Source organism: Rhinoraja longicauda, chromosome 10 (assembly GCF_053455715.1).
Source record: "Rhinoraja longicauda isolate Sanriku21f chromosome 10, sRhiLon1.1, whole genome shotgun sequence".
Taxonomy (NCBI): domain Eukaryota; kingdom Metazoa; phylum Chordata; class Chondrichthyes; order Rajiformes; family Arhynchobatidae; genus Rhinoraja; species Rhinoraja longicauda.
In genome coordinates this window covers 32,947,661-32,967,771 of record NC_135962.1, presented here as the reverse complement: position 1 = coordinate 32,967,771, position 20,111 = coordinate 32,947,661, and the positions used below count along the sequence as shown (strand labels likewise).

Here is a 20,111-nt window from a genome sequence, read left to right as displayed (position 1 = left end):
GCTCTCTGTTGAAAAAGGAGAGGCTGTACTCTATCCAGAGTGTAATTGATGTGGGAAACCAATCTGTCATCTCTTGCAGCTTGTTGTTTCTGCTTTCAGCGACACCTGCAACCACAATGTTTTCAACGGGGGAGGAATGCCCCTGCAATCCAGCCATCGGTTGGGTTTAATCTGACCGCCTCTTCAGGGGAACCGAAGGCGCCTCGCAAGAACTGGGTCATTCCGTATTCCAACATCTTCGGATAATTAAAGAGGACTTCTTTCGCCACAAGGGTCATGCTCCCGCGCCTTAAATCATGTCAAAGCTTTTCCGCAGAATCCCAACTCTGCAGCATCCCAGGAAGGGACACTGTCTATTCACGTGTGAGTCCATTCTTTGCAAAACTGTTTCCCCCACTGGGACCTGTCCTTGTCGCCCCATTCTAAATTCTGCTACATCTTTTCTCCCCCAGCCTCTCTGATCCTAAAGAGAAAACCAAAATAAAAAAAGCCCTAAATTCGGCAGCATTTCTTGACAAGCCCCCCCCCCCCCCCCCCCCCAACCCACCCCCACCCTGAGTGGCAGGCAGCAGCTGGCAGCAGCCTTGACAAAAGATCCTCTACCACTCCCTCCGCCTCCCGGCCTGCCAGGATTACTCTGGATGCAAGCATTCTCGTTTTGTGCTTGCATTCCTTGTACAAGATTGAACCCACCCTTGCAAGCAAGGCTTGACGAGATGCCACTGTCTGTTGGTACAAGCCCTCATACCTACTACCCCTGAGGGCACATAGTTATGGCATGTCGTGCCCTAGCTTTGTGTTTCATTGCTGTTTGTATGAAATGTAAGGGGGGTGGGTGGGGGGGGGGGGAGTGGGGGGTAGTATAACATTGATGGTAACGCCAAACCTCCCCGTTACTTCTCCGGAGAAGTCTTGCTAAAATCCACCCTCACCCGAGGCAAAGAGAGAGGGAGGGGTGGCAGATAACGTGGCACTCGTGTACCCTGACAATCTAGTCAGCGTGTTTGGAGCAGGTAGCATTGCCAGGTAGAGCGGCGCGGTGCTCGCTGAGATCTGATCTGACTTGCTCATCTCATCTCAGCCACTTGATCGCTCTCACTGCGGAGACGTTCGCTCAGCTAATAACGCCGCTTGTTGGTTAATGCGGAGGGGAAGCTTGCTGCTCTCTGTGCCCGCTCCCCCCTCCCTGTGTACAGCTGGGCGGCCACATCGGCGCTGGATGGACCAGAGGAGCACGGCTGTGCTGTTCGCGGACGGAGAAATGTGCATTGTGAAGTTTAAATGCGAGGATGCGTGTGCAAATCTCTGAATTGAAGGCATTTCCCCCCCCCCCCCCCACCCCCTCCCCTTCCTTGCACATGGATGGTGATCTTTTCGCCTTTCTGAAAAATGGCCCCGTTGGAGCAAATCGCTACGGAAAGCTGTGCATCGTGTAAATGCTGTACATTTGAACTGACTTGTGGAGATGGGAAATAGGTGATAAAAAAAGGCACACCGTTACCCTGGTCCACAACTTACTGGACAGGGCTGATGTTCGTCCTTAAAGGTAACTCTGGCTGTTCACGCTTTTGTCATTGGTGATTTTATTTATGATGTGTATTTGTTATTGTGTTATCGAGCAAGTAGCGTCACCGGGGTTCAATTCCCGGAGAATCGATGGTTCTATTTTTTATTTGTTGTTGTTGTTGTTGTTTCATTGCATCGTGTTTGGGTAGTTAATACTATTCAAGGTGCTCCGTGCTGCATTGCAAAGGGGAAGGCAAGCTATCTCCACCGCTAGCTAGTAACTTGGAACAGGTACATCGCAAGGTCAGTCTTCCAGTAAGGGTGTGGGATGGAGTGTGTTAACTAACACACGGCGCAGAATGTTCCCTAAGTGCCCCAGCCGCTAAACAATGCTACTGGCGGACTGCGTTTGGCAGGTTGGGACTCGCTGGGTGGATGCGAGTCGCTCGAAGGAAATTCAATTGAAAACGGGTTTTTCTCGACGGATCACCCTTATGCTTTTCACTGGAGACTATTTGCAAAACGGTGCAGAGGTGAACTGTTAGCCGCTCTTTATCAGCTCCCCTGCCCTGTTACAATTGAGAACGAACGGTTTCTATTACCTTTCCTCAGTTGCCTGGGTTAGGCATAGAAGATAAAGGCACTGAACAGGGAGACCGTACCGGGAAGGACTGTTATAGGCAAAGGCGCGGAAAACTAAATCTGCAGTGCCGAAGGTAAGAATACCATTATCACCTTTCCACAAACGATTTGAGGTGTGTGTGTGTGTGAAAGCAACATAATAATAAGCCGCAGTTGATTGTAGTGCAGTGTGCTGGGTGCACTGGTATATGGGGCAGTGAAATCCACTTCCATACCGGGGCACACATGTTTGCGGGCGATGCTGCAAGAAAGAAGGGGGTGAAGTATTTACGTGAAGGCATGTTTTGAAGTTTCTTCCATCAAATGTACGTGGGTCGGTTTTTTCACTGGAGTTTATGCAGGTAGCATTTCATGCAATCAAATGCTTTTCGATAACTAAGAAGCCTCCTTGCGATAAGGAACCCGATTAAACGAAGATCGCTAGAGAGACGATATATAGATCGTTTAAGCAGCCTATATGGTCTGTTTAAGAGATTTATCTCTGAACCAGCTCAGTATAAAAGAATCAACTGGCCGAAAAGGTAGTGGTAAAATAAATAAAAACCGAACACGTTGAAGAATGAATGGATGTAAATTAGTTTGCATTTGCGTCCAATTTCTCTTTATGGTGGTATGCTCCAACGTTTATTTGGCTTGTCTCTCTCTCTCTCTCTCCCTCGAGGGAGAGAGGAGGGGAGGGAGAGAGGAGGGGAGGGAGAGAGGAGGGGAGGGAGAGAGGAGGGGAGGGAGAGAGGAGGGGAGGGAGAGAGGAGGGAAGGGAGGGAAGAGTGAAAGAGAGAGAGGGATGGAAAGGGGGATAAACATCATACGTATATTTATAGGAAAATGCATTACCATTAAATCAATTGTTCACTATTAAGAATCTGTCCCTTTCTTTCTCCCGGTATGTGAGATGCACGTTTTGTTTTGATGGTGGGCATTACCTAATTGCTGATTGCCTCGACCTACGGGGGGTTAACAAGGTACTTCTGTCTCTTTGGACAAGTTATGGTGTTAATTTACTTCTTCTGTGTCCCAGCTGATGATCTTTGCTAATATGGCCCAGCGATGCTTCCAGAGGTTAGCAAAGATCAATTGCTTTTGGATCGGCCTCATAAATGTTAAATGCCATATTGTTGCACCTGAATTATTTAAAGCTCTAATGCTCATTTGGCATGGACCTTCCAATACTGAGTCGATGCAGTCTTTTTTTTTTGTTGAAGGGCTCATTTTTTGTAGCTGAAGATATGGGGTGACAAGAACGATATTTCCCAGCTTGGAAAATAGTTCTCATTCAAATGTAACATTTAACTCTTAGTTAATGAGTCATTTGCTGCGTTCTCTGACTCTGTCAATACTTACTGGCTGCGTGTTGAAACATTCTATGGTTGTTGATAGCAACGGGCAACATAACTGTACATCAGGCATCGCTGTCTGGTGGTGCTACAATACAAGTTATGTTACCTCCACTGCAAGATGAAGGGCAGCGACAGTGAACCGTCATAGGACTAAAATGAGACAAGACCAACACTGCAGGAACCTTAAAAGGTGACAATGTATCTATGGTATTTGGATGGTGGCACCCAAATTGCAAATCGCATTTTAATTATTCCAAAGGGGGCAACATAAATATCGACGGGCATTGTAACAAAAAACAGTCTTCTTTATTCTTCAACTATGTTGGGCTATCTTATAACCACAAAGTGGTATTTTTTTTGCCCCAGTCTGAACTATCCCGAGTCTGATACAGATATAATCTTTTAAATGTTGTCAGGCCTTGCATGTTTTTTTTTTAAATGGCAGATTCAAAAGAATTGAATATGGAGGGATATGGATCATGAGCAGGCAGATAAGAGTTGGCATCATGTTCAGCATATTGTGAGTGGAAGGGCCTGTTCTTGTGCTGTACTGTTCAATATCTTATGTAAATTGTGACGGCATTTCTGTGGTGACTGGTGTTTCAGAACAAGCACCATCATTGAATAAGATGATGTAAGGTGACAGCTTGGCATGGATTGTCACATTTCCAGTATAAATCCAAAGTGAATGAAATGTATCAGCTGCATGCAGATCGGTGAGGTTTTTGTTTGTATTCAGTGCAGAAGCAAGTCTAAGATGCTATTGTGAAAACAATTCCACAGAATTACAAATGTAAGTGTTTAATATTCACAGGTTTGGCTCTTGGTGATGCAACTACACTGAACACCCCTGTCCAGCCACAACTGGAGGAAAAGAGCTACATGAATTGCGCAAATATGAAACTATTTTCTATAAAGTAACTATCAACATATGCATTTTTCAGGTCGTACTTTAGTGCACCAGAGGGCCATTGTATTGAACGTTTGATATCTACATGGCAGTTGAATCCCCTCCCCCCCCCCTGCCCCCAGACCATTTGAGATCCATAAAATAGGTCCTTCTGGCCACAATGCCTACAACAACCATGATGCCTAGATAAACTAATATCCTCTGCCTGTAGATGATCCATGTCCCGCTACTCCCAGCATATCCATGTGCATACTTAAAGCCTCCTAAACACTACTATTGTATCTGGCTCCACCACCCAATGGTGGTGTGTTCAAGGCACCTGCAACTCTCTGTGTAAAATAAAACCTGCCCCGCACATCTCCTTCTTTCCTTTCTGAATGACCGTGGTACTTTAAAATATATCAAGGAATAGGAACTTGAACTTAATTGGAGCACTGGTCAAGGCACGAACCTGCTCAGCATTTATCATTGAGATGAGAATTTGTGCACAACCAGTTAGCAACCACACATTAGTCACTGACATCGAGAAATGTGCAGCAGTGCCATCCTGAAAAGATTACATTACTAAAGAGGTCTCAAATGTCAGCATTATCGTTGGATGCTTAAGGTTGGAACATATGACCACAGAGAAATTGGATGCAAATGCAAACTAGTTCATAAGTATGTGTATGAATATAAATTAGCTTGCATTAGCATCTAAGAGCTTGTTCTTACTATATTTCTTTCAACACTATCTTTTCAGCCAGAGTATTCATTTATCCTGAGCTGGTTCAGGGATAGATCTTTTAAACAAACGAAATGTTCCAATTATCTGGCAATGTTAAATGTGATATTGGAAGCTTCCTGCACTCAATGAATCATTCTGTGAATTTTTCCAATGTTAGAATACATTTTCATGTATATATGTTTGAAGGACTCACAACAATTCTAAAATACATACAAATATGTGCTAAAGAATAATTGGGCCATGTGCATGTAAAATGACATAAGTGTGTTGAGGATTCTTACTCTCACAGAGCTACCACGTGTACTGAATGGGTGCTTCCAAATTTCGTGAATGGTGGAAAGCATTTACATGCCCATTGTTCCTTACCTATTGCGTAACTCACAGTGTGCTACATATCAGATCATTGGTACGATCATTTGAAGCAACATATTGGTCGATTTTAACCTCCTGGAATATCTAATAATACACAATTTTTAAGGTTATTTTAAGTTATTAAAATTGTTAAAGCATTTTAAGTATTTTCAAGAATAATGAAAAATTCCTCATCGTCATTGTAATGATCTTTTTAAACTTTTCTTGATTTTTTAACTTGTAAATTTAGCATGTTAAATCAGAAAAAAGCACACGCACACAAGTGTTTATGTTCATATGGTGGTGAATTTCAGTTAATTTTCCACTTTGGTTGCCTTTTTAATTTTTCTGGGTTTTTGAGAATGGAGATAATTAAATTTAGTGTCACTATCATCCGTCCAAATGAAACAAAAGTCAAAGATGTCGATTTTGATCTATGCAAATTAAGGTCACCAAACATGTTAATCAACAGTAATATGCTTTATTACTGTAAAATAAATCTAAGAAGATGGAGCAGAAAGCAAACAAAAAACATAGCGAGACATTAGCACCTGAAATCTTGGAAAAATTCAGCAATATTAAATGTATTCCATCAATTCCTAACGGTCACAAATAAATGGCAGAGAAATGCTGAATGTATTTTGCATGCTTGGTAGTATTTTGAATATATGCAAGGAAGTCCCATTGTAAATAATTTTGATTGCTACATTTTATTTCATATTGATTCAAGGCAGAAATCAAAAATAAAACCAACAATCCTTGACTGCATCTTTTCCACTTTCAAATTCATTCTAATTTTAAGTGTTTTTATAATTCAGGGTGTGAATCATTGTCTTTTGAGGAATCATACTTTTTTTCACATACTTGTATGCAGATGGAAACCAGACACACATTGCCTTTGATAAGCATATCACTGTACAAAATCTCCCAACAGATCTATCGTGGGGCTTGCATTTAGTGGCAGTACTTTAGATGGTGTGATTCCATATCTTCCCACCTGAACTGATTCTTCTCAGCATTGGGGGGAGGGACTCAAACACAGATAGCTAATAGGCAGAGTGTGAGGCAGGAGGCAGAAAAGGGAAACACTCAGACCCAATATGTAGGAGAGAAAGAAGGGAAAAGAAATAAACTGAGAATAAGAAATGATGGGTCCCTTAAATGTGTATATTTTAATGCTAGGAGCATTGTAAGAAAGGTGGATGAGCTTAGAGCCTGGATTGACATCTGGAAGTATGATGTTGTGGCGATCAGTGAAACATGGTTGCAGGAGGGTTGCGATTGGCAATTAAATATTCCAGGATTTCATTGTTTCAGATGTGATAGAATCGGAGGGGCAAGAGGTGGGGGTGTTGCATTGCTTGTCAGGGAGGATATCACAGCAGTGCTTTGGCAGGACAGACTAGAAGGCTCGATTAAGGAGGCTGTTTGGGTGGAACTCAGAAATGAGAAAGGTTTAGCAACACTTATAGGGGTGTATTATAGACCGCCAAATAGGGAACGAGAATTGGAAGAGCAAATATGTAAGGAGATAGCAGATATTAGTAGTAAGCACAGAGTGGTGATTGTGGGTGATTTCAATTTTCCGTATATAGACTGGGAATCACATTCTGTTAAAGGGCTGGATGGTTTGGAGTTTGTAAAATGTGTGCAGGATAGTTTTTTGCAGCAATACGTAGAGGTGCCTACCAGAGAAGGGGCAGTGTTGGACCTCCTGTTAGGAAATGAGATGGGTCAGGTGACGGAGGTATGTGTTGAGGAGCACTTTGGGTCTAGTGATCATAATGCCATTAGTTTCAATATCATTATGGAGAAGGTCAAATCTGGACCAAGGGTTGAGATTTTGGATTGGAGAAAGGCTAATTTTGAGGAGATGAGAAAGGATTTAAAAGGAGTGAAATGGAAATTGTTGTTTTATGAAAAGGATATAATAGAGAAATGGAGGATATTTAAAGGTGAAATTTTGAGAGTACAGAGTCTTTATGTCCCTGTTCGGTGGAAAGGAAAGAATAATAATTTGAAAGAGCCATGGTTTTCCAGGGAAATTGGACACTTGGTTCGGAAAAAGAGGGAGATATACAATAAATATAAGCGGCAGGGAGTAAATGAGGTTCTTGAGGAATATAAAGAATGTAAAAGGAATCTTAAAAAGGAAATTAGAAAAGCGAAAAAAAGATATGAGGCTGCTTTGGCAAGTAATGTAAAAGTAAACCCCAAGGGGTTCTACTGATATGTCAATAGCAAAAGGATAGTGAGGGATAAAATTGGTCCATTAGAGAGTCAGAGTGGACAGCTATGTGCTGAGCCGGAAGAAATGGGGGAGGTATTAAACAATTTCTTTTCTTTGGTATTTACCGAGGAGAAGGATATTGAATTATGTGAGGTAAGCGAAACAAGTAGAGTAGTGATGGAAATTAGGAGGATTAAAGAAGAGGAGGTATGGACACTTTTGAAGAATATAAAAGTGGATAAGTCTCCAGGTCCTGATAGGATATTCCCTAGGACATTGAGGGAAGTTAGTGCAGAAATAGCAGGGGCTATGACGGAAATATTTCAAACGTCATTAGAAACAGGGATGGTGCCGGAAGATTGGCGCATTGCGCATGTTGTGCCTTTGTTTAAAAAAGGTTCTAAAAGTAAACCTAGCAATTATAGACCCATTAGTTTGACGTCTGTGGTGGGAAAATTAATGGAAAAGATACTTAGGGACAATATATATAATTATTTGGATAATCAAGGCCTGATTAGAAACAGTCAACATGGATTTGTGCCTGGAAGGTCATGTTTGACTAATCTTCTTGAATTTTTTGAAGAGGTTACCAGGGAAATTGATAAGGGCAAGGCTGTGGATGTTGTCTATATGGACTTCAGTAAGGCATTTGACAAGGTTCCACATGGAAGGTTGATTAAGAAGGTTAAATCATTGGGTATTAATAGTGAGGTTGCAAGATGGATTCAACAATGGCTGAATGGGAGATACCAGAGGGTAACGGTTGACAATTGTATGTCAGGTTGGAGGCCAGTGTCTAGTGGAGTGCCCCAAGGATCTGTGTTGGGTCCACTGTTGTTTGTCATTTACATTAATGATCTGGATGATGGTGTGGCAAATTGGATTAGTAAATATGCAGATGATACTAAGATAGGTGGAGTAGTTGATAGTGAGGTAGATTTTCAAAGTCTACAGAGAGACTTGGGCCTTTTGGAAGGGTGGGCTGAAAGATGGCAGATGGAGTTTAATGCTGATAAGTGTGAGGTGCTGCATTTTGGTAGGACAAATCAAAATAGGACGTACAGGGTAAATGGTAGGGAATTGAGGAATGCAGTGGAACAGAGGGATCTGGGAATAACTGTGCATTGTTCCCTGAAGGTGGAATCGCATGTGGATAGGGTGGTGAAGAAGGTGTTTGGTATGCTTGCCTTTATAAATCAGAGCATCGAGTATAGAAGTTGGGATGTAATGTTGAAATTGTACAGGGCATTGGTGAGGCCAAATCTGGAGTATGGTGTGCAGTTCTGGTCGCCAAATTATAGGAAGGATGTCGACAAAATGGAGAGGGTACAGAGGAGATTTACTAGAATGTTGCCTGGGTTTCAGCACTTAGGCTACAGAGAGAGGTTGAACAGGTTGGGTCTTTATTCTTTGGAGCGTAGAAGGTTGAGGGGGGACTTGATAGAGGTTTTTAAAATGTTGAGAGGGACGGACAGAGTTGACGTGGGTAGGCTTTTCCCTTTGAGAGTGGGGAAGATTCCAACAAGGGGACATAGCTTCAGAATTGAGGGACAAAGGTTTAGGGGTAACATGAGGGGGAACTTCTTTACTCAGAGGGTTGTGGCTGTATGGAATGGGCTTCCGGTGGAAGTGGTGGAGGCTGGCTCGATTTTATTATTTAAGAGTAAATTGGATAGGTATATGGATAGGAGGGGATTGGAGGGTTATGGTCTGAGTGCAGGTAGATGAGACTAGGTCAGGGAGAATGGTCGGCGTGGACTGGTAGGGCCGGACAGGCCTGTTTCCATGCTGTAGTTGTTATATGTTTGTTATATGTTATTTGATCTGTGATATCTGTCTATGTTTTAGCTTATACATCATAATTAGGGAATGTCCAGCACTATGAAATAAATTTATCAAGCAGCAATCTTGATGAATAAATGTAATTTATCCAACATTTGACAGAATGCAAATTACTTTTAAGATACCAAATTAGAACGCAAAATAGTTATGATAAATCAGTATGTCATAACATTTGGAACAAATAGAGAACAATAGTGAATGCGTGGATAATTTCTGAACCATTAAACACAAGACAGAAGAAAGATCTGATCAATAACTAGTGTATTTTGTGCTTTTAATTTAATTGATATAAACCAAATCTAGTTCTGATTCAGATTGATTTTCAATTTAATTTAATCATTGCAATTTATATTGTAATTGCTTTGAAGTATAAGAATATTAGAAGTCTGAGCCTAATTTTAAGTAACAATAAATATGCAAAACCAAAATGAGACTGGCAGCTTATTTAAGAAAATAATAGAAATTAGATTTAAATTACTTGATGGAAGCAGGCTCCCTCAGTTCTATCTTTCCTCGTACTCATTAATTTGATTCAGTTAGGTTTCAAAACTAATATTCTGATCAAATTCTGTTTGTTTTTTGCACACTCCTGTCTGATTCATCTAAGCAGAGTTTGACAGACCAGTGTTCCTCTTGTTGAATATAACCTTTTCCATCTCTTAATCTATGATCATGGTTATGAAAAATATTAAATGTAACACTAATAAACTTACCACCTTTTACTTTGCTGTTAGCAATCCTGGTGGGTTCCTCTGCGATTGCTATTGAGCTGTTCTGCAGTATTCAACTGCTTTTGGCTGCTGCATATTTTTGAAATCATCACATTACTAGTTATAATGCAAGAAAAGTTATAAGAATAATGAATATTAACAATTGTGATTATATTTCACCATACTTTTTTTCATATTAAATCCAATTATATTTATACTATTTAATATTTTCTATTCCTGAGTAATAACTTTAAATTTACCAATTGATTCTATGTTTCTATGATTGATGACAATTCTGCACAGATATCTATTCTTTTGGAGGTAATAAGGATGTAACAAAAATGTGGTGTCATGACTTTTATAATGCAATATTTCCTATAGCTAAAGCAAACATTCTGTTTTATGGCAGATTGTGCTAATTTTCCTTCAAACTATCACCAAAGCCAATGTGAGTTTGCAATGCTATTAATATAATTTGGTAATCATTTATAATTGCACACAATTTGCCACATTTTGGTTTAACTTGCTTTTTTGGTCAAGATTTCTACATAATGTTTCTACATAAAGTTTCTACACAGATTTCTGCATAATAGCTTATATTGGAATAGCTATTTAAACATTAATTATGGAAATCATAAATGACAGTTATAAAGAGAATTTATTCTAACATGTGTTTTTTTTCACAGAATGAACCCATTGATGATTAAAACCATTTGAAAAGAAAATAATTTCAAATGTTCTCAGTTCAGTTTTTTTTAAATTTGCAGATGGCATTTAATGGAAAGTTAAGTGTGAAAATAAATATTTGCCTTGAATTAAGTTTCCTTATTTATTTTTTTAGATTTTTGAAATACGAATATCACCAAAGGTTTTTCTGAAAAATTAAAACTAATACTAGAAACATAGAAAATAGGTGCAGGAGGAGGCCATTTGGTCCTTCGAGCCAGCGGTTCCCGGAACAGCAGGACTGTCATATGTTGAAAGGCTGGAGCGACTGGGCTTGTATACACTGGAATTTAGAAGGATGAGAGGGGATCTTATCGAAACATATAAGATTATTAAGGGGTTGGACATGTTAGAGGCAGGAAACATGTTCCCAATGTTGGGGGAGTCCAGAACCAGGGGCCACAGTTTAAGAATAAGGGGTAGGCCATTTAGAACGGAGATGAGGAAAAACTTTTTCTGTCAGAGTTGTAAATCTGTGGAATTCTCTGCCTCAGAAGGCAGTGGAGGCCAATAAGAGAGAGCTAGATATAGCTCAGGGGGTATGGGGAGAAGGCAGGAACGGGGTACTGATTGAGAATGATCAGCCATGCTCACATTGAATGATGGTGCTGGCTTGAAGGGCCGAATGGCCTACTCCTGCACCTATTGTCTGTTGTCTATCAAAAACTATCAACTAGATAGTTTTTTTTAATCTCAAAGTGTTTTCACGAAAAAAAAATCTATTTCACTGATTACGAGCATTTCATGATTCATTTATAAAGAAGGATTTTTCAAATCATCCCCTATGGATTTACAATGTTATTTATTTGTTTAAAAATCCCGAAGGAAACTGAAAACACATTTTTCAAAGATTTTCTCAGCAGATCTAATTTAAAATATGACCAAATAAAATTATGGAATAGAAACTTGTTAGAGAACTTATGTGGTGAATATAGGTGTGATTACAAGCAGCTGTTTCTTACAATTTTATTTTAATTCTCACTAAAGATTGTTAAGTGAGATTATATTTCTGTTTATGAATCCAAAAAAATCTTGCATAATGTGGGATTAAGTGCAAGGTTTCTTTTACATAATGATGTCTTAGGAATTGCTAAAATAATGCATGTTCTTATGGTTTCAGAGATAAAATATGTTTCTTTGTGAAATTTAGTGCCTGATAAGGATTGTGTGAATCAGTAAAAATTATCGGTGAACTAAATGTCTTAAATCAGAACAAAAATAGGAAATGATTGTTTGTAAGTGAGAGGTGGTGAATCAAAGATGTGAATGAGATTAAGTGAAGAAGGAAGAAGTAGAAAAAAGGAACTGCAGATGCTGTTTTACAAAAAAAAGATACAAAATGCTGGAGTGACTCAGAAGGTCAGGCAGCATCTCTGGAGAACATGGATAGGTGATGGATAGAAACATCATCTATCCATGTTCTCTAGAGATGCTGCCTAACCCACTGAGTTACTGCAGCACTTTGTCTTTTTTTCTCAGTAAGAAGGAGTTGGGACTCTGTCCCAGATGAAGATAATATTTTTTGGTTCCTGCTTCTGGATCTCCCACAACCCTTCTATGTTGTGTCAATAATGGCATTCACTCCCAGCTACCTCCACTTCTGTGTCTGAAGAGCTTTTCGAGTAAAATACCTCTTTCCCCAGTTCAATTGATATCAGAATGCATCTCCTATTTAAACATTCTATAACTCTATCTGGATCCCAGGATTGCACTCTTAAGGCTTATTGATCTTCGAATTGCTCTCAATGTACTGGAAGCTGAGATTTGCCAATGTCAAGATCCCTTTCACCATGATTACAGGTACCCATTATTTGCAAATTTCTCAGAATCCTTTCACTGTTCCCATTCCTGTAAGGTCCCACACCTCTCACCTCAATTTTGCTCATGTTCTCTTTTGTGAGAATCCTGTTGCAGCTCTGTGGAATTGTAATTGCAAATTTGTCTTTTTTGGGTCATCGCCTATTCATGTTCTCCTGAAAGGCTGCCTGATACGCTGAGTTACTCCAGCACTTTAAGTCTTATTTTTTTGTAAATTAGCATCTGCAGTTCATTGTGTCTACATGTCTTGCCTTTTTAATAAATGTTCTGTTTGTTGCAGCTTTCATCATAGTCATATTCTGCAGCAATTTTCAGAAATGACTGCAGAAAGCTATATCTAGCAAGTAAAATCATTCTGTATTAATTAAATTACCTTTATCATTAGTTCTAATAAGCAATTTAAATTTTGTTGCCTGCACTGAATCCATATTGGTCAGTCACGGTTATTCTGTCGCTACTTTTCTTTTTACAGGTAGTGAGGTTAATAATTGATTAGATGTAACTACTACATGAAATCTTAAATGTGTGGATCTAATCAATATTGCATTGTGGTATTTACAATACACTTACATTTTCCAAACTTTTTAGATTATTGCCTTCATTTTAAGAAACTTAGTTGACAGAAACCATTTTGGAACTCTTTATACCTTGCAGTACATTGACTCTGTGATGTATGGATAAATTGCCTTGAAGCTTCCGTAAAAGCTTGTTATTGATCAAGCAACTTGTGGGGTGCATAGATAGACAGAGAACAGTATAACACAGGAACAGGACCTTTAGCCCACAATGTCTATGCTGAACATGATGTAAAGACCAGCCCTTATCTGCCTCCATATCCCTTCTTTCCCTGCATATCCATGTGCCTATCCAAAAGTCTGTTAATGTCACTTTCACATCTACCTCCATCACTACCCCTGGCAGTGTGTTCCAGGCATCTGTGTAAAATACTTGTCTGGCACGTCTCCTTTAAACTTTGCCCCTTTCACAAAGCTATGACAGATCTCTAGAATCTGTTATTTCCATTCTGAGAAATAGGTTCTGACGATCTACCCTATCTAATCATCTCACAATTTTATCAGATACAGTAAAGGATGACTCTTTCCCACACACCACCTGGCAATAAATGTATTGTTTTAGTTTGCATTTGTCAATTGTATAGCCAATCCTCCGAACAAACCATTCAGAAAATTAAAAGGGAAATTAGATGTATCCTACTGTTTGATTACCTGACCTAACAGAGCATCAGCCTACTAGATAATTTATTGTGCATTAACAAATGGATAATTAATGGTTCTTCACATAAACAATGTGTTTCTTTTCCAGGCTAGTTACCCTGATTTACAATGGAAAAACTGTTTTTTTATCTGCTGTTAATTGGCATGACAGTGAAGGCACAGGTCTGTCCCAAACGCTGTGTCTGTCAGAATCTGTCTCCAAACCTCGCAACTCTTTGTGCCAAAAAAGGACTTCTCTTTGTTCCACCAAACATTGACAGAAGAACGGTAGAACTACGTCTGGGAGATAACTTCATTACCATCATTAAAAGAAAGGACTTTGCGAACATGACCAGCCTGGTTGATCTCACCCTGTCAAGGAATACAATAAACTATGTGGCACCGCAAGCATTTGCAGACTTGCGTAATCTACGGGCTTTGCACTTGAACAGCAACAGACTAACCCAGATTACAAATGACATATTTAGTGGACTTTCAAACCTTCACCATCTTGTCATCAATACCAATCAACTAATTGACATTTCCTCTGAAGCTTTTAATGACATTTTAGTGTCCCTAGAAGAGTTGGATGTATCCTACAATAACTTAAAATCTATACCTTGGGAAGCTGTGCAAAAGATGGTCAACTTGCACACCTTCAGCATGGATCATAACATGATTGAACAAATCGATGAGGGGACCTTCTCCCACCTACATAAGTTGACTCGATTGGATATGACTTCTAATAAACTGCGGAAGCTCCCTCCTGATCCGTTGTTCACCAGAGCTCAGGTTTTGGTCTCCGTGGGACTCCTGAACCCACCAAGCTTCACCTTAAGTTTTGGTGGGAACCCGTTGCATTGTAACTGTGAGCTTCTCTGGCTGCGTCGCCTTTCGAGGGAAGATGACCTTGAGACTTGTGCCTCACCTACCCATCTCACGGGCCGATACTTTTGGTCGATTCCAGAGGAAGAGTTTATCTGTGACCAGCCGCTCATTACCCGTTACACACATGAGCTGAGAGTGTTGGAAGGGCAGCGGGCAACGCTGAAGTGCAAGGCTATCGGGGACCCAGATCCCTCCATCCATTGGAGTTCACCAGAAGGCAAGCTCATTTCAAACTCATCACGGACAACCTTGTACAATAATGGGACATTAGACATCCTGATAACTACCATCAAAGATACGGGCACTTTCACTTGCATCTCCTCGAATGCAGCTGGAGAAACCACTGCTGTGGTGGAACTTCACATAATCAAACTCCCACATTTAGTCAACAGTACAAACCATATTCACGAGCCTGATCCTGGTTCATCAGATATTTCAACCTCCACTAAATCTGGCTCGAATACCAGTAACAGTGTTAGTGACACTAAGGCCAAACCAGAAAAGAGGGTGGCTGTTGCTGAAACATCATCGTCCTCTGCCCTGATTAAATTTAATTTGCAACATAATATCCCTGGCATTCGTATGTTCCAGATTCAGTATAATGGCTCTTATGATGACTCGCTTGTTTACAGGTAAGCCAAATCAACTGTTTCTCCACTGTGCATTGGAACATTGTCACTCAGTCAAATATTGATCTTGCTAATGCAGTGGTTTATGAGTTACATTGCTGGAGGTGAAAGCATTGCCACATTACAGCTTCATGTGAGCTTTTGTAAGGATGTGGTCAATTATTAATGCAATGTTTTTTACTTTGAACTGCAATGAACAAGCAAGAGGAAAGCTTTTATATTATTTTATATTATATGCTTTTATATTACTGTATTGATCCTTAATCCTGTAAAATAATCTTGCTTTGTTCTGTGCATGTTGACAAATTTCAATTCAAGGCTATGTGCAAATAGTCAGTTGTGCAGTGACGCTTAAATAAAACTGAAAGGACACTTTGGATTAAGACTTCAAAGTCAATTGGACTGTGACATCCTCAGTAATTGAGCTTTTATCCATACAGTTTGTTTGTATGCAGATGAACATTTTGTGTCTCTTTTTGCATTGGGTATATCAAAGATTGTTTATATTTGAGTTTGTTTTAGAAGAAAATGGGCATTCTGATAATGTGATTTAATGAGATCTGCCAGTGATAATATTTGATACTGCAACCCAGTTACTAAGTGTAGGAAAAACAAAGTGCTGGAGTAACGCAATGGTTCACACAATATCTGTGGAGTGAATGCACTGGTGATGTTTTAGGTGAGGACCCTTCTTCAGACTGATTGTAGTAGGGAAGAGAAAGCTGGAACAGAGAGGTGGGGGCTGAACATAGCCTAGAAAGCGATAGGAGGATACAGGTGATGGGGGTTTGATTAGCAGATTGGTGGAGTAAGTGACAAAGTAACTAAGTGTAGGTATCAGCCACAAGTCAACTGCAAATATATACGTTAAACTTGTAAATACAGTGCTTAGTTGCTGATGACGTAAATTGTTTAACTGTGTTCTAATATTAGTCCACATATTATCCTTCAGAATGATTCCTTCCACAAGCAAAACGTTTCTTGTAACCAACCTAGCTGCAGGAACACAGTATGACTTGTGCATCTTGGCAATCTACGATGATGGCATCACATCTCTGACGGCTACAAGGGTTGTTGGCTGCATACAGTTTACCACGGACGAGGATTACGTCCGCTGCCATTTCATGCCCTCTCAGTTCCTAGGAGGAACCATGATCATTATCATAGGTGGGATTATTGTGGCCTCCGTGCTGGTCTTCATTATCATCCTGATGATTCGATACAAGGTGTGCAACAATAATGACCCGCTCAAGGTAACGAAGGTCAGTAATGTCTACTCCCAGACAAATGGAGCTCATCTGCAAATGTGCGGAGGAATGTTTCCTCACTCGACTTCTAAGGTCATCATCGGACATGAAGAAAGCCCGCAGCATCAGAAAGATTCCAGTATGGCCAAATCGCAGCCATTGGATTCCGTTGTGGGCCAGGACTGCTCCACCGCTACCTCCACCATGTCACCTGACTGGACTACAGGTGTCAGTTCACCTCAAAAGCTGAAAAGAAAGGCCGGGCCAAAGCCAAGCATTGAGACATCAGTGGAAGCTTATGCCAACGTTGAGTTACCCAAAAAGAAAAGGGAAAGCACTGCCATTTTACACAAGCCCTCCTGTCCTCCGGTTTCCTTGAAAGAGACTCCCACATTTCGACGAGCACACTCCAAGGCCATCAAGTACCTTACTCTGCCCGCTGAAACCAGCAGGGCTAAGCGGAGATACTCACTCAATGGAGATTTATCAGAGTACCATTGCTATACTCACTCACAAAATATTAGCAGCCTGTGGTCAAAAAGGAGCATGTCCATGAATGGGATGTTATTACAGTTGGAAAACTCTGATGGCGATAGTGGGAAAGCCACCTTCTCGAGCTCGGAGTGGATAATGGAAAGCACTGTATGACGTTTGAAGTATGTTACAGTGAAGGCCACTGCCTTGTAAGAGTTTTGGAATTCTATGCTTGTCTTTCTGTTTGATGGCATTTCCAGCAAGGTAGCAATGAACTGGCTCTCATGCATACAATTCTTTAACAGAAATTGGCAGCAACGAAAGACCTGATGATAAGGCATGAATCAGCACCAGGGCCCTGTCCTCCTTGTAGGATGGGCTGTCTGGTTCTGGCGTATGGGGTAAACAAGTGAAAACATTTTCACAGAAGCCTTTGGCCAAGGAAATATGGTTTCCTGCATCTTAAAGAAAACAAAAAAGCCTATTTATGGACTACGTAATAAATAGATATTTTTTAAAATTTGAGCTGTATGTTTCTTTCCAGTGACAATGGTAAATGCCTTTTCCTTTTCAGGCAAATGCTGTACAGATAAAAACAACTCTGTGTTGTTATGTTGTGTACAATAAAGGATTAAATAAGTATACTCGGCCAGTGTTAGTACAATGAATAGCTGTTATATGTGCAATTAGGCAGAGCCTGAATATTGTGGTTGCCTGGTCCATTCTGGTGGAGATAACTCCAAATTGCCAACCAAGTAAACAAAAATTATCCCGTTATCATAACAAGGGTGCCAGTGCTGTATCAGAAAAAAAGTAATGGTTGTGGTAATGTAATCTTTGCATTTAAATCAAGTATTCATAGTCCGATGACCACTCAAAGGAGCCATTAAATGAAAATACTGCCACTCTAAGAAGCCACTTTAAGACCATTGAATGAAATGTTTCAACTGATTCCAATGCCATTTTTGTGGAAGTCATCCTAACACAAAAGTGCACAAAGCACACTGTATACTCTCAAATCTGCAAAGAAGCTGATAAACAGATTTATTTAATCTAACACCAAACAAAGCATTCAAATAGAAAGACATTTTTACAAAGCACATTACTTTAGTGTGATGATTGAGGAAGCCAACTGCTAAGATCATTATTCGGCTGGTAGAGATGAGTAATTAGACAGCGCTTCAGATTTAATGGACTGACGTGATCTGAGCTAACAGCCAGCCAAACTTGATCATAGTTCTGAGCCATTTAATTACAGGGATAATTCCAACTGTGTTCATGAAAAATTCTGCCAGGTTTTGTAGCACAGTGGCACAGCTCGTGAAGCCACTGCCTCATGGCACCAGAGAGCTCGTTTCCATCCTGACTTCTGATGCTGGCAGCGTGCAGTTTGCACGTTATCCCACCGACCGAGTGGTTCTCCTCGTGGGTCTCCTCGAGGTTTCTTCCCACCTCCCAAAGATGTGGGTCAGTTGGCCAATGGAAGTTGCCCCCAAGTGTGCAGGTGAGTGATAGAATCTGGGAGGACTTGACAAGGATGTGGGAAGAATAACCAAAAAACATAGGATGAATGTAGGATTAGTGCAAGTGGGTGGTTGATGGCCAGCACAGAGCTACTGAGTGGACAGGCCTGTTTCCACGCTGCATCTCTCTCTCGCTCTATAAATCGTAAATATTTCCTCACGTGTGGAAGTATACTTCTTCAGAAAAGAAAACATGAACGTCCGTTTTTCAAGCAAAGCAAACAGGCTAGCAAAAGTCTTGTTACAATCCAGATCACATCTGACTGACCCAGTTAAAGGACGTTTCAACCTTGAGTTGTGCTCACTCCTATAATTCGGTATTCATTTCTAGACTCCTTTCAACATATGCAATTTGTAAAAAAAAATGATGTACACATTATATCATGGCTTGACCTTAACCTGATAAAACACATAGGATGCATCTAAGGATTTTACAAAGAGTGTTTTCTGAAATCATGCAGCAGATTTATGGCTTTATTTTATCAGGAAGGTTTACTCAACCCTGTCAAATGCACCCATTTCAATAAAACGTATAGCCTGTTTCTATGTGTTTCGCTCTTTGAAAATAAACTTTAGATATTTAAATTGGTTTGTAAGCTGTCTTAATTTCTGCATTTGCAAACTCTTCTGGTCATAGAGACTAAGCTGACCAATGGGGCCTTTCAAACAAAATCCTTGTGCATTGAAATTAGTCCTGTCTATTGGTGACATAAACCTAGGAAATGAACTAGTGATTCAAACAAAACCTTAGAAGACCAGCCGTCTATAAAGTCATCTAACATCTGGTGGTTATGAGAAAATGATTTCACCATATTTTCAGTATTTTAATGTATTTTCTTTTGCACTTCATTGATCTGGAGTTCATATGTTTTCGATTTTTCTGCAAAGAAAAGTAAATGTTCTATTTATTTTGAACCTTGGGGTGAAGTCAGTTTATACAGTTTAGTTTATTGTCATGGCTACTGAGGTACAGTGAAAAGCTTTTGTTGCGTGCAATCCAGTCAGCAGAACGCCAATACATGATTACAATCAGGCCATTTACAGTGTTTGGATACATGATAAGGGAATAACGTTGAGTGCAAGGTAAAGCCAGCAAAGTCCAATCAAGGATAGTCCGAGGGTCATCAATGCGGTGTATAGTAATTCAGGACTGCTCTCTGGTTGTGCAATCATACAACTCATTGAAGGGATGAATTAAAAGATGTATCCTTATTATACTCTAATTTAAAGCTGACCCAAATGCGAAGAAAAGTGCTTTAAATATTTTGTTAACATATTTTCCATAGTGAGGCCTCTAATGAAATTTCCTCTCTGGATTCATAGCCAAATCTATGCAT

At 40.1% G+C, this 20,111-nt stretch overlaps 1 protein-coding gene across 8 annotated transcripts; it reads left to right on the top strand.

The window, feature by feature from the left end:
* The first annotated feature begins 553 nt into the window (after positions 1–553).
* lrfn5a (leucine rich repeat and fibronectin type III domain containing 5a) lies at positions 554–19,326 on the top strand. 8 transcript variants are annotated; one of them, XM_078406593.1, is made up of 5 exons: positions 554–1,546; positions 2,119–2,222; positions 4,300–4,402; positions 14,123–15,533; positions 16,483–19,326. In XM_078406593.1, exons 4-5 carry the CDS (start codon positions 14,143–14,145, stop codon positions 17,423–17,425), a joined length of 2,334 nt encoding a protein of 777 aa, XP_078262719.1. In that variant the 5' UTR covers positions 554–1,546; positions 2,119–2,222; positions 4,300–4,402; positions 14,123–14,142; the 3' UTR covers positions 17,426–19,326. The 8 variants fall into 8 exon arrangements, with proteins under 8 accessions (XP_078262719.1, XP_078262721.1, XP_078262720.1 ...); XM_078406595.1 differs by lacking the exons at positions 2,119–2,222; positions 4,300–4,402 and adding an exon at positions 10,942–11,039; XM_078406594.1 differs by lacking the exon at positions 2,119–2,222.
* Positions 19,327–20,111: the final 785 nt, after the last annotated feature.